Source organism: Actinia tenebrosa, unplaced genomic scaffold (genome assembly GCF_029948245.1).
Source record: "Actinia tenebrosa isolate PJP-AT-01 unplaced genomic scaffold, QUT_ActTen_1.0 PGA_scaffold11__36_contigs__length_13525064, whole genome shotgun sequence".
NCBI lineage: Eukaryota > Metazoa > Cnidaria > Anthozoa > Actiniaria > Actiniidae > Actinia > Actinia tenebrosa.
The window spans coordinates 8,906,187-8,918,980 of NW_028292571.1; the positions used below are offsets into that span (position 1 = coordinate 8,906,187).

The 12,794-nt window shown below is 37.0% G+C and overlaps 2 protein-coding genes across 5 annotated transcripts in view; one reads left to right on the forward strand and one right to left on the reverse strand.

Annotated features, from left to right (window-relative positions):
- The first annotated feature begins 1,572 nt into the window (after positions 1–1,572).
- On the forward strand, positions 1,573–3,684 carry LOC148912485 (uncharacterized). Of its 3 annotated transcripts, XM_089027640.1 has the most exons (4): positions 1,576–1,703; positions 2,007–2,076; positions 2,251–2,459; positions 3,422–3,684. In XM_089027640.1, exons 1-4 carry the CDS (start codon positions 1,659–1,661, stop codon positions 3,440–3,442), a joined length of 345 nt encoding a protein of 114 aa, XP_088883766.1. In that variant the 5' UTR covers positions 1,576–1,658; the 3' UTR covers positions 3,443–3,684. The 3 variants fall into 3 exon arrangements, with proteins under 3 accessions (XP_088883767.1, XP_088883766.1, XP_088883765.1); XM_089027641.1 differs by lacking the exon at positions 2,007–2,076 and having other exon boundaries at positions 1,573–1,703; XM_089027639.1 differs by lacking the exon at positions 1,576–1,703 and having other exon boundaries at positions 1,914–2,076.
- A 3,869-nt stretch (positions 3,685–7,553) lies between these two features.
- The window catches only part of LOC116286928 (paired amphipathic helix protein Sin3a), a 35,141-nt gene continuing 29,900 nt past the window's right edge, over positions 7,554–12,794 (reverse strand). For both annotated transcript variants that reach the window (XM_031693525.2, XM_031693524.2), the window contains 4 exons: positions 11,376–11,470; positions 10,478–10,582; positions 9,652–9,802; positions 7,554–8,595 (listed from right to left, as the gene is read on the reverse strand). In XM_031693525.2, the coding sequence (XP_031549385.1) occupies positions 8,371–8,595; positions 9,652–9,802; positions 10,478–10,582; positions 11,376–11,470 (576 nt within the window). In that variant the 3' untranslated portion in view covers positions 7,554–8,370. The remainder of the gene's footprint in view (positions 8,596–9,651; positions 9,803–10,477; positions 10,583–11,375; positions 11,471–12,794) is intronic.

Below are 12,794 nucleotides of genomic sequence, written 5' to 3' on the forward strand. Positions count from 1 at the left end.
ACCTGCAGATTTATCCTTGGCAATTATTTCGAAATATCTGAGTTATTCGCTACTACCTACCAAATGATGATCACTCTTCTGAAATTCTCTGACAAAAACGTCGATCAAGTGATTCACGAAACTGCTGAGTTGAGTAATAAGCATTCTCTCTTGGAGGGTTCGCGTCGTCGTCGTTATCGTCGTTATCATCGTCATCTTCTTCGTCGTCGCTTTCGGCATCATCATCATCTTCGACCTTTAGTAATCCAGCATTAAAAGTGCTAGACAGAGTCTGGACTTTGAGTAGCAGACGAGGATGGCATATAGGGCAGTTGCGAGGAGCGCGAGCAGGCATGCAGAGGACGTGGAAGGAATGTCCACAAGTCAGGGTTAGTGTGTTGTCGTCTTCGGTTTCGCATTCTGCTAAATCACATGCTTCTTGTGGGTCGGGTTCTTCTTCTCCCCAAGCATATCCAAGTGGCAGACTTCTTTGGTCCACAGTGGCATCAAAGGAAGGTAGGTAATATGGCTGTTAAAATTCATGTAAAATCAAACAATTAATTACAGTGTACGTAATTGTTTGTGTTTGTAATTTAAATACTTAAAACACAAACTCGTCTTACCTGAAATTTTTTTCTCCCTTTGGGTAGTTTTACTGTACCATCTCCACTGTTCCAAATATCCCCAAACAGGTCAATGATGTGCTCTGCAGCAAGGTCACAGATAACTGAATAGTCCTTGTGCCCTTGTGTGAATGAATGAACTTTATTTACAAAAAAATGACAGTACAAATAACTGATTTAACCCACTCGCCCTCTAAAAAATAAAAATACCTAAATTAGGAATTATTTATGGGATATGCTGAAGCTAAATAATATTCAAATAATATGTTGAGTCTAATTATGATACCTTGTCCCCTTTTATATTGTGGCACAAACCATTCTTGGAAATCATTGTTGAACCGCAGTGTTCAGGATATGAGCTGTTGTTCGTATCTGCTCAGGTGTATACCAGGGCTGTATTTCACTGTCAATTACAAATTTCATAAATTATGTTAATTTACTTTCGATTGGAAATATATATATATATATAAATAGTTAACAGTCTGTAGTAATTATTGCATTTAATATGTGATTACACTTATTTCATTACAGTACCTTCTTAATAATGAATGAAATATTTCCACTTTTTTCTCAGAGAGCACATTCATCGACCTTTTGACATTATGGATTGATGCCAGATTTTCATGATGGATCATGTCACTCAGTTGACACAGAGTGGCCTTGTCATAATGACGACGACGGTGAATAATAAACAAAACAGCAACTCGAACCAGTGCTTCTTTGTAAGACTCATAACTTCCACTGCAAAAGATAATTGGATAGAAGTGGAAGACCAAAGGAACAACTTCGTCCAATAAGTGTAACAACAAAGCATATTCAGTACTCTTGTATCTTTGGCCAAAGTGCTGCAATACAGTGTCCCTGACAAGAAGCCAACCTCCAAAACAAGCAGTAATCAAGGTGCTGATCCTAAAGGGTTTTGGTTTTTTTGCTAATGCTTTCCTTTGGCCAAATATAGCCTTGTATAATGGCTCAAAGAAAAATCTGTAGATCTTAACAACATTTTGTTGAGCATTAAAAGAGATGTGAAAGGGTCCCTGCCAAGGTACAAGAGAAATGAAATGGAATGGATCTTCAATTGGATTGAGCTGCAAGAAGAAGGTAAATAATGTAAATAATCTTTGTAAAATTCATAATCAAGCCCTTGTGATCTAGTGTCTTTTATGTCATTTTTTTCCTTTGTTCATGTTGTGTTTACCTGAGCAAGTAATTTTTTCTCAAAATACCAAGTTGGCCAATCTCCTGTCGTAAATAAGATATTATTTTGCATATATTGCACAAGTTGTGGTGATTCTCTAACAGTGTGGAGTAATGCCTCCTTGTAGTTGTTTAGACTCTTCAGGGGTCTTTCATCCTCATCAATTAATACAACTGATCTTAGCGTATCCATTTCCCTTCTTTCAGGATCTGTATAACATCTGCAAACGTCAAGCATTAATGATTGTTATATATATTTCTGACCTTGTAATGATAGGTAATGATATAGGATTTTTTAAAATAAGCTTTCATTGTCGATCCAAGTAAATTATATTGTTTTTGATAAAATTTAAAAAGGTGTGCTGCTGATTATAAGAAGGTTTAATTAAAGTGAACCTGTGGAAATCATAAGTTTTATCTTTTAACTGATTTTTTTAATTATCTACCTCAGGTGTTCTACACATCATTGTGCATTCTGCATGTCAAATTCAAGAAACTGGTGTGGAAGTGTTGCTTGAAAATATTGGTTGTAGTAGTCAACTAATTGTTCTTGGAACAGCTCCCATACTTTTGGAACACTTATTCCTCCTCTGCATTCTTTCTGCCCGACGAGTACTGTTTTGTGCAATCTATTTATGTCAGCAGGCACAGGAATCGCAGGTACATTATTCTGAATGTCAAGAATTTCAGTGGCCATATGAACTGCTTTGCTTGTCGTTGATATTTTGGGGTCTTGCACAGTATGAATTGCGTGGAAGTCGTCAATTATTAACAACATGAATTCTTTGTTCTATGACAGTATTAATGACACAAATTATAATGCACACAATATAAATTAAGTCATGAACAACATGGCATGGGTGATGTAGTGGTTCACTGCTGGCCTCTCATCACTGTGGTCTGGATTCGAGCCCTGGCTTGACAGGATCGTGTGAGTTGAGTTTGTTCTCTCCCTTGCCACGAGGGTTTTTTCCAGGTTCTCTGGATTTCCTCCCTCCTATTTTAGTGAATGAAAGAGAGGTGGTTTACCTTATCAGCTTGGTTTATCCTTTCCTTTGTTAATTGGTGACTCATTAAGGCCAAGTCTTTTTTGTGGTTAAAAATTGTTCTGGGGTGGGGGGCAAAGCCCATAGACATGCCAGCCATCAAAGCCTGCTGTGAAGCTCCATGAGTTGCCATGTGAACTCCACAGTCCAGCTGCAGTTTGTTATTTTTCTGAATAAAATCATTTAAATTTATTCAATATTGGCTTATCAGTAAGATAACACTGTTCATTGTGAACTGCCCTTTTCACTATGATGTCACATTAAAATGAGATCAGCTAAGTAAATATTACACCATAAATATCCTGGATGAAAGAAGGTTTAGCCCACATTTCTATTTTTGCTCAAGCAAACAAGCCATGATGTAATTATGAAATAAGGCAGTTTGAAAATGCAATAGTATTGGGATCCCTTCGTTAAGTCAGTATCCATGTGTTAACCTTCACCTTCACTTTGTGTGAGTTATAAATGGTTGAAAATTCGCCTTAGTTATATTCACTACCTGATTTCTAAAGAATGACAGAGTGTGTAAAATGGAAACTGTTCTTTGTAATTGCTGCTCTTCTCGTTTCTTTGTAGGATTACCATACTCATCATTGATAATACTATCATAGATTTGGCCAAACAGACCAGGAGCACATTGTTCTGCAAACTTCTTCATTTCTTGTGGGTCATAAAGAAGATGGCCATTGTCATCATAGTGTAAAGTCAGCTCTTTGTGAAATCTTCTGAACAGCTCCCTAAAGCTTGGTGCTGTCACAAACATTTTTGATTTATTGAAACTGAAAGCTTAGTTGGAAGTATTCAATAAGGGTGTACATATATATATATATATATATATATATATATATATATATATATATATATAGACCTTCATTACTAAGTTCAAGATATATCACTCAACTATATGATTTTTGGGGGTGAACAGCTTACCTGTAGAATCAATATACTGAGAATATTGTCAAATGACATAGGCACTTCTCTGATTTGTTGAAGGTAAGATTAGAGGGGGGATTTAAATTTCAGTTTTTATTTTCTGTTTGTTTTATTTTATTTTATTTTAATTTTTTTTACCTGAGAGCTTTTGCTTCAGCATGCTGTTTTCTCGTTGAAACTCCCCTACTTGATGTGCCAAATGACCATTTTCCCTTACAAGTGAGTGGTTGTACTTTTCCAGTTCCAATATTCTCTTCTGCATCTCTTTATATTTCTCTATCTCTCCTGTGTCTGATTTGTTTCCTTTATTTTGCTAATCAATTTCCAAATTAATTATGTTCAGTAATATAATATTGTTCATTGCGGGTTCACTAAAAACTGTTTGAGGCTTAAAGTGCAAATGAACCCTTTGACAATACATTCAGTACTGATTCTGCATAAAGTAAATAGTTGATTGGTAAAATATTTCTTGATTTGAGTGATGCGTTTCTAAGTTATGAAGGTTTATACTTCCAATATGCTAACGAGTGTGACGTCTATTAAGGCTTAATTAAATATACAAAATCGAACTGGTTCATATAGATACAGTATTTAAAAAGCATCATTATTTTACTCATGGTTTACATGAAAGCTATTTTAAATTTGTATTTTCAAAATGGCCAGCATTTAGTATTACTAGTTACAACAAAAACACTCAAATACCTTACCTGACGTCATCATCATTAATATATTGGAAGTATAAACCTTCATAACTTAGAGACGCATCACTCAAATCAAGAAACATTTTACCAATCAACTATTTACTTTATGCAGAACCAGTACTGAATGTATTGTCAAAGGGTTCATTTGCACTTTAAAGTCTGTAGGACAATATTTTGTAGAAATGGTTTTACTGTAAATAAGAAAAAGCTGTCTTCCCTTCAGTTTATGTCTGTCTTTCTATTTTCTTACGTAAAAGTGGTCAGGAACACATCGTCTAGAAAACAGTCTAGACATGTTGCTTTTTTTTTTTTTTACATAATTATAATAAGAAAAATAGCTTAAATAAATGTGTTTTTCCCCATACCTTTCTCGTATTTTGTGGACAATACGAATCCATAGACGTGATGTGAGTATTTTTGTCGGCGTCACTCAGATGCCCGGAGCATATGTTTGTACCTCTTTTGGTTGGGTGTACTAGCATCTCGTCAAACACTTTGAATAGGCGTTGGGGGCAGGGGACAAGTGAACCATTACAGGTCTTTTCATGTATAGGATAGCAACAAGTTTTGTTGTTTTGCTGTTTTTTACGCTTCAAATGGTAAAAGCACACTGAAATAGCTTTAGAAAAACCACAACTTCGCGCTTCGAGACCTTCTACTTGACGAACTGAACCACTACACAGGTCGTCGGACTTTCGAAGACGAGGTGAAAAAATACAATTATTATGGGCCATTTTAAATTACTTCTTAATATAAAAACTACGAATGGTGTTTCTTCTCCTCGTAGCAACAAATTTAAAGTACTCGGAAGGACTCTTAAAGGGCTTGAAAAAAGGCGGGAATTTGACGCGCTTGCGCCGCTCTTGCGTTCGACATTGACCTTGGAGTGGCAGTAAAAGATAGCAGAAGAAAATGTATTCAAGATTAATGAGGACGAATAATCCAAAAGAATTGATGTTTATTATTAATAAAAGAACATTTCACACTCATCAATCTCAAATACAGTAATTTAATAACATTGAATGGCAATAAAACAAGTTTTTCAAGGGTATATATGCTTCGCAAAACAGTGTAGGTAAACTTACGCTTGTTCGGCCCACGTGTCGTGAGTTCAAATGCCTCGTTTGAAAAATGGTATCAAAATTTTTCGGATGCTATTTGATATGTTTAAGTTCATTCAGTTATCGTTCTTTTGCCGAAGTATGAAGCTTATATATCCATATCTGTCCTTATATTTGAAGATTCTCCACTTGTCATCGAACACTAGGAGATGCGATCGAAGTCCTTCTGAATCAAGTCGAAGAATTCATTATTTTGGCGTCAAGTCGACCACAAGCTTCAAAAAAACTACCAAGATCAAGTACTGTGGCAGATTACGAGTTGTGATCAAAAGTTTTGAGTGTCATTGCTGCGTTTTTGTCCATTTTTAGAGCAATTTTCCTAGAGACAGATTTTTACCGCCCTTCGTCCACCATATTGGATTACTCATGAAAATAGTCTCTAATGCGCATGCGTCCGGTTTTTCCGCTCTGTCCTAGTAGAATGGATTAAAAAACCAATAAAGCAACAACCGCTATCATTAAATCAAAGATGTTTATTCCAGATAATTGCACCAATGAGGTGAAGAAATAGAGACGTTTACAAAATCCTCTAATTAAGATATTGCGTTTCCTTCGAACTTTCTCCTGCAGCTTTGGTAGCTAATAATATTTTATTTCACAAAATGTTTTTAATGCGTGTTTTTCTATTACAAAGGTAAAGCTGTGACTGACGCAAAGATTTCAAAAGAATAGGATGGCTTTCTGGAGAATTGTCAGTACGAGGTCGGGGTAAAAAATAGGTCGAGTTAGCATTGCAATGCATTGTGGGGCTATTTAGAGAACGTATTTCCAAGGTGGCGTCCATTTCATTCCCTCAATAGACCGTTTTCTCAAGGTTACGTGCGCATCCAAACTTAAGGAACTCGACGTTGCACGATTCCAGAACACGAGTATTATCATGCATTGCTATGAAGTTTTTTTCGATAAGAATTCATAAAATCGATTATTCTCATCTTTGGATAAAAAACTGTCTTCTCAATTTCACTGATTTTGCGTATTTCAGTATTGTGGCCCGTCAAGTTGGATGCGCATGCAACCTTGAAAAAACGGTCTATTAGTCCCACAATGCACTGCAAACGCGAACCAATTTTCCATGATCATGCAAGCATCCTTTCGCTTCTTGTAGAAATCAATAAATACAAATAAACCTTTCCAGAATTTTTCATGATCACAAAGCTTGACTAGTTATTGGAATAAAAGGTGGGCTATGAACCCTGGTTATCATTCAAGCATATTTTGGAGGTCTATACATTACTCTCAGTCTATATAGCTATTTCAAAAAAGGTTGGTGAAGGTTTTGTTGCATACCAAGGCAAAAAAGTACCATGTCTGCATGTCATCTGGGCAGATTTACACATGAACATAATACAAGCATAGTTAGCAACAAAACCTTCAACCTTTTTTAAAATAGCTGTACACGATGGGTTTTATTTACGGCTGACGTGTGTTAAGACAGAGAAGATGCAATATATTTCATGACATTTCATTTCTGTTGCTTTGCCCTACGAAAGCTGTTTCCTAAGAGCACCAAGACCTGATACCTTGTCCATAGATGGTCAACGTTTTACAATAGTTCCGAGTATTATAAATTATTAGGAATGAGTCGTGGATCTGTTTTATGGTTAAGTATGCCTGGACCATGAAGTCAGAACGTTACAGATGTTTTATTCTTAGGCCATTTTCATGAAACTGAAATAAAATAAAATATAGGAAGAAATGAAGGGCAAAAGCAAGAAAAAAGGAAGGAAGGAAGGAAGCAAGCAAAGAAGGAAGGAAGCAAGGAAGGAAGGAAGGAAGCAAAGGAAGGAAGGGAAGGAAGGGAAGGGAAGGAAGGAAAGGAAGGAAGGAAAGGAAGGAAAGGAAGGAAAGGAAGAAAAGGAAGGAAGGAAGAAAAGCTAGCAAATATAGAAACAGAATTTTTTGGCTTTAAACTAGAAAACATCTTTCTTAATTAAAAAGGATGTTTTTAAAGTATGACTGATAGAGACAAGTTTTATTGTGAATTTGATTGTCTAAATATTACTCAGAAATGCGCTAAAATACGTCATTAACCTGGATTGTTTACTATCCTGTTTAAGCAATAGCGCATCTACTTGTACAAAATCCAGTCTATCTCTATTCATAACGTGCTGTGATCTGCACTATCGATGTTATAAGCTTTTAACTACGAAAGTCTACCAAGAAACTTGTTACTTTGTACAATGTATTAAGATATAAGTAATAATTTCTGTTATTCTTGACGTCTTGGCCGCCATATTGGATGAATAAAAATAATAGAGTAGTCCTCCAACATGACCGATGTATCATAATTTGTCCTACACCCACTGGGGATGATTTTGAAATTCTTAATTTAGGAATAATGCCAGATCAATGGCGCTTGGAACAACTTATGAAATAGTTTGATAATGTTGAGACATGCCAATTGTTGGGTTTAAGCACATCGCCGAATCAACGGCCATTGTGCAAATCTCGCACATTTACCCACTCAATAGACCTGCACACACAGCCTGAAGAGGGTTATTTCCTGGCCTGCCATGCGACATTATCAACTCCATGTTGGATGACTATAACTGATTACTCCAAAATGGCCGACCAGTCAAGGAATTTGATTCCCTTACGAATGATTTGAAAAGCATCACTTCAACTTCAAAATCCTCCAAGTGATATATTTATGTAGAGGACCCAGCCTAAGCTAAATAATGCTGACTGTAACATGCCAATTTACACCATACAAATATACAAGAATGTCCAGCCAGATTTGACCAATACAAGGCGCTGAGTGTAAGGAGTGCTAAGAGGTAGGCGTGGGTTCCCACTTTACTGTATACTTATAACACTGAATGGGTGTGTTAGTAAGCCGCTGTTTGGCTGTGGTACATGGTTTTAGACCCTCTGTTTTGCCTAGTAACCAGTCTTCACAGGATTTTTCCATTTCTTCTGTCACGTTCGATTCCATCCATTCGTCTAACCATTTGTGGAATTTTTTATGTAGTCGTGGCATAACTTGAGGATGGCACTAAGGTCAGAAAATATATGAATATTTCCATCATCCTTACCACTTAACATGCTGAAGAAATATTCAGTACTATAGACCCCTTGCACTAAATCCCTACCTGGGGGTCAAAATAATGAAACATATTACACCTGATTTCAACACTCAGGATGTTCAGTTTCGGTCGGTCTTTGGCACTCGACCGACATCACATCGGGAACTGACCATGAAAGATATAAATCATTTTCATTGTCTGGAATGAAATTTAGAATATACAATATCCCTTTTGGCTGTGTTCCCGACTAAAATTTTGAAGTAAACTAAGGTAACCTTACGTATAATAAGCTCACATGTCGAGTGATATCGGTCAAGTGCCGAAGATCGACTGAAAAGGAAAATCCTGAGAGTTCGCACTATTTGGAAATCAGGTGTAACATCAGAAAAGATTTCAATCATCAAGAAATTGGAATTGTTTTGTTTTGACCCCAAGATTGAGCTGCTGTGACGTCACATGCCAGGGACTACCCGAAAATGGTTGATAGACTGACCATTGTGGCGACAGGGGCCCGCATTTCTACTGGTCATCAACACTACCCTTAAGGAGGCTGGAAAGTGTTTTGTGCCCTTCACATTATGAACTAAAATAATATTATGCCTATAATATGACAGCAAGTAAACCCGGAAAGCCAAAGACCACAAACCAAAAACCAAAAAAAGAAAACATTTTTTAAGAGGGAATTTGTAAAAATCAATAAAATTTGTTTGGAATAGTTCCCTCTTACAGAAATTTTTCTTTTTTTTTTTTGTCGAAAAGAAGATTATGATACAAAGTTTAAATATTCTGGTTTTAAAAAAATTTCACCCTTTAGTTCCTGAGTTATGACTTTTTAAATGAACATTTTTGATGGCATACCAAGGGATCTGATGTTGTCATAGCAATGTCTGACGTCATTTTTTCATGCTCATTGTGATCTTTGGTTTATGGTCTTTGGCTTTCCGGGTTTACTTGCTGTCATATTATAGCCATAATATATTTTTTTAGTTCATAATGTGAAGGCACAAAACTAATGTTGTCCTTACCTCTTTGGCTTTGGTTAGAGCTCCTCGTCTGTACATGGATTCCCAGCTTCCAGCAACAAATCTCATTTTGTACGAATTAAAGCTCAGTTTACATTGCATGGAGTTCTCAACCATGTCTTCAATCTCATCTCCTTCCTCCTCTTCCTTATCACTAAAGAACAGATGATGCTTACGTTACTAACAGAATCAGTTGCTTGTATTTCTATCTTGTGACACATCATATACAGCATATCACATCATATACAGCATATCACATCATATACAGCATATCACATCATATACAGCATATCACATCATATACAGCATATCACATCATGTACAGCATATCGCATCATATACAGCATATCACATCATGTACAGCATATCACATCATGTACAGCATATCACGTCATGTACAGCATATCACATCATGTACAGCATATCACATCATGTACAGCATATCACATCATGTACAGCATATCACATCATATACAGCATATCACATCATGTACAGCATATCACATCATATATACTTATTTCAATAAAGTTAGTCACCTGAAAAGCTACAAAGCTGAAAATGACAAGGATTATGGATAGATACATTTTACATGTTTCAACCGCTTGATAACTGTTGATGGACTTGAGATCTTCTACGAGTTACAAGTTAACCTCCTCTGAGCATCCTCAACTGCTGCAGTTTATGTCAAAAGCTTTACTTGTTGGATATAAAACATTTCTCCATGATTCTCAGCGATCACAGCTTTATAGATTTTGTTGACTAACTTTATTGAAATAAGTATATGGCATATCACATCATATACAGCATATCAACTATAGGTTAACTTACCTTTTATTGACTTCACTTTCTGCTTCATCAGTAGAAGATCCATTATCATTAGTTGATTCCTGGCCACTGTTACCAAGTGGTTTGGTTCGTTTTGTTTGTATCGTTCTGGAAAGATATTATTGTTATAGTCAAACTCTGAAAACAGTAGGGTTAGTGAAAAAAACACTTAAACTGAAGCTTTTAATACAGCTGAGCCCTCAGTCAAATTTCATGTGGTTTAAAGTGTAAATTTCTTTTTATTACTTGAATCCAAGAGTCGCTCTCAAGGCTTGGCCAAGGAAATTGACACTTCTACTACAACAACAGCTTCTCCTCTTTTAAACACTGCAAATAGTATGACAATGCAGAGGACATGGGGGCGACAGCACAGCAAATAGGATGACAATGGAGGGGCCATAGGGGCGACAGCACAGCAAATAGGATAATGCTGGGGCCATAGGGGCGACATCACAGCAAATAGTACGACAATGCAGGGGACAAGGGGACGACAGCACAGCAAATAGGATGACAATGCATGGGACAAGGGGGCGACAGCACAGCAAATAGTACGACAATACAGGGGACAAGGGGGTGACAGCACAGCAAATAGGATGACAATGCAGGGGACAAGGGGGTGACAGCACAGCAAATAGTACGACAATGCATGGGACAAGGGGGCGACAGCACAGCAAATAGTACGACAATGCATGGGACAAGGGGGTGACACCACAGCAAATAGTACGACAATGCAGGGGACAAGGGGGTGACACCACAGCAAATAGTACGACAATGCAGGGGACAAGGGGGTGACACCACAGCAAATAGTATGACAATGCAGGGGACAAGGGGGTGACAGCACAGCAAATAGGATTACAATGCCAGGGTTAAGGGGAAGACTGTATAGCTGGGGGTTTCTTACCTGGGTAGAAACAAGGGCTTTTTCTGCAAATGTTCTTTGACTTCTGGTGACACTTCCTCACTACCAACATATTTCTGAACATAATCGTTCCATTTCTTAAGGAAAAGAAATTGGAATGAGATATAAATAAAATAAAATAAAAAACAAACAAACAAAACAAACAAACAAACAAAACAAACAAACACAAAAACAAGAATTTAATGGTTGCCTTTTAAAAACCTGTAAAACTCTGTGTTGCATAGATTTGTGGAAGAGAATTAAAGAATCCCAGTCAACTACGATGTACTGTGAGCCAGAGACAATGAAATGCAATGCAAAGTGCCAATTTGTCTGCCAGGCACAATGGTGGTAAGTGTGGGAATCCAGTTCCATTGGTCTTGTTAACCCTGGTAGATTTTTTTAACGACCATCATAATATAATGATACATATTCAGTAAAAGCAACAAATCTAAGGTACATTCTGAAAGTTGTGATGTCTAACAGTTGGACAACCAAAAAGTCATAATGTCTCAAAGAGAATCTCTCTGAAAAATTCAACCTACTTGCTGTGAAATGAAAGGAGGAAATCTTTGGGAATTTGAAGAAAATTTTGCTCTACCAGTGCATAAAGGAGCTTTGGGAATGATGTAGCTAAGCAATGTAAACAATGATATAAGGGTGCATTGCATTGTAGTTGACTGAGATTCTTTACGAACAGAAGTCACCACTACCAGGCAACCAGCTATTCAACAGGCCACTTGTATAATAGTATCATTTACTACCACTAACAGACTCCCTTGCACACTTTATTTTATTCCCCTATTTAGCACCAATCGTCTTACTATTTTCATTAGGAAATACAAATTCGAGTAAGTAAGAATGTTTGTGAAGCATTTTGGTAGTGGTAGTCAAATGATGCCATCATGCAAATGGGCTATTGCATAACGTTATGACCTAAGTCAACCATGTGAGAGGAAAATGTAAATCTTTATCTAATGATGGGCAACAATCCAGTTGAAGGATCACTGTACAAAAATCACTGTACAAAAATCACATCTGACTATTTTCCCTAAGCCGTCTCCTTTCCTTAATTCTTAACCTTTCTTCAGAACTAGATTTAAGGTTCCAGCATAGAATATATATACAGTATATGTTATTTACCGGCCAGGAGGTCCGGATATGGAAAAACTGTGCCGGAGGTCTTGAATATACGGACCAAGGCCGTTAGGCCGATGTCCGTTTTCAAGACAGAGGGCACAGTTTTTCCCTATCCGGACCAATATTGGAAGGTAAGTAACTTATCTATTTTTTTCTTGTATTTTTTTACTTGTTTTTGTAATCGTCCTGTTTTGTTGTTCAGCGGCAAAGGACACCGGACTGCAAGCGCGTGCAGATACTGCCAAAATACCGCCCGCTCAACCAGCCAATCAGAACACACAA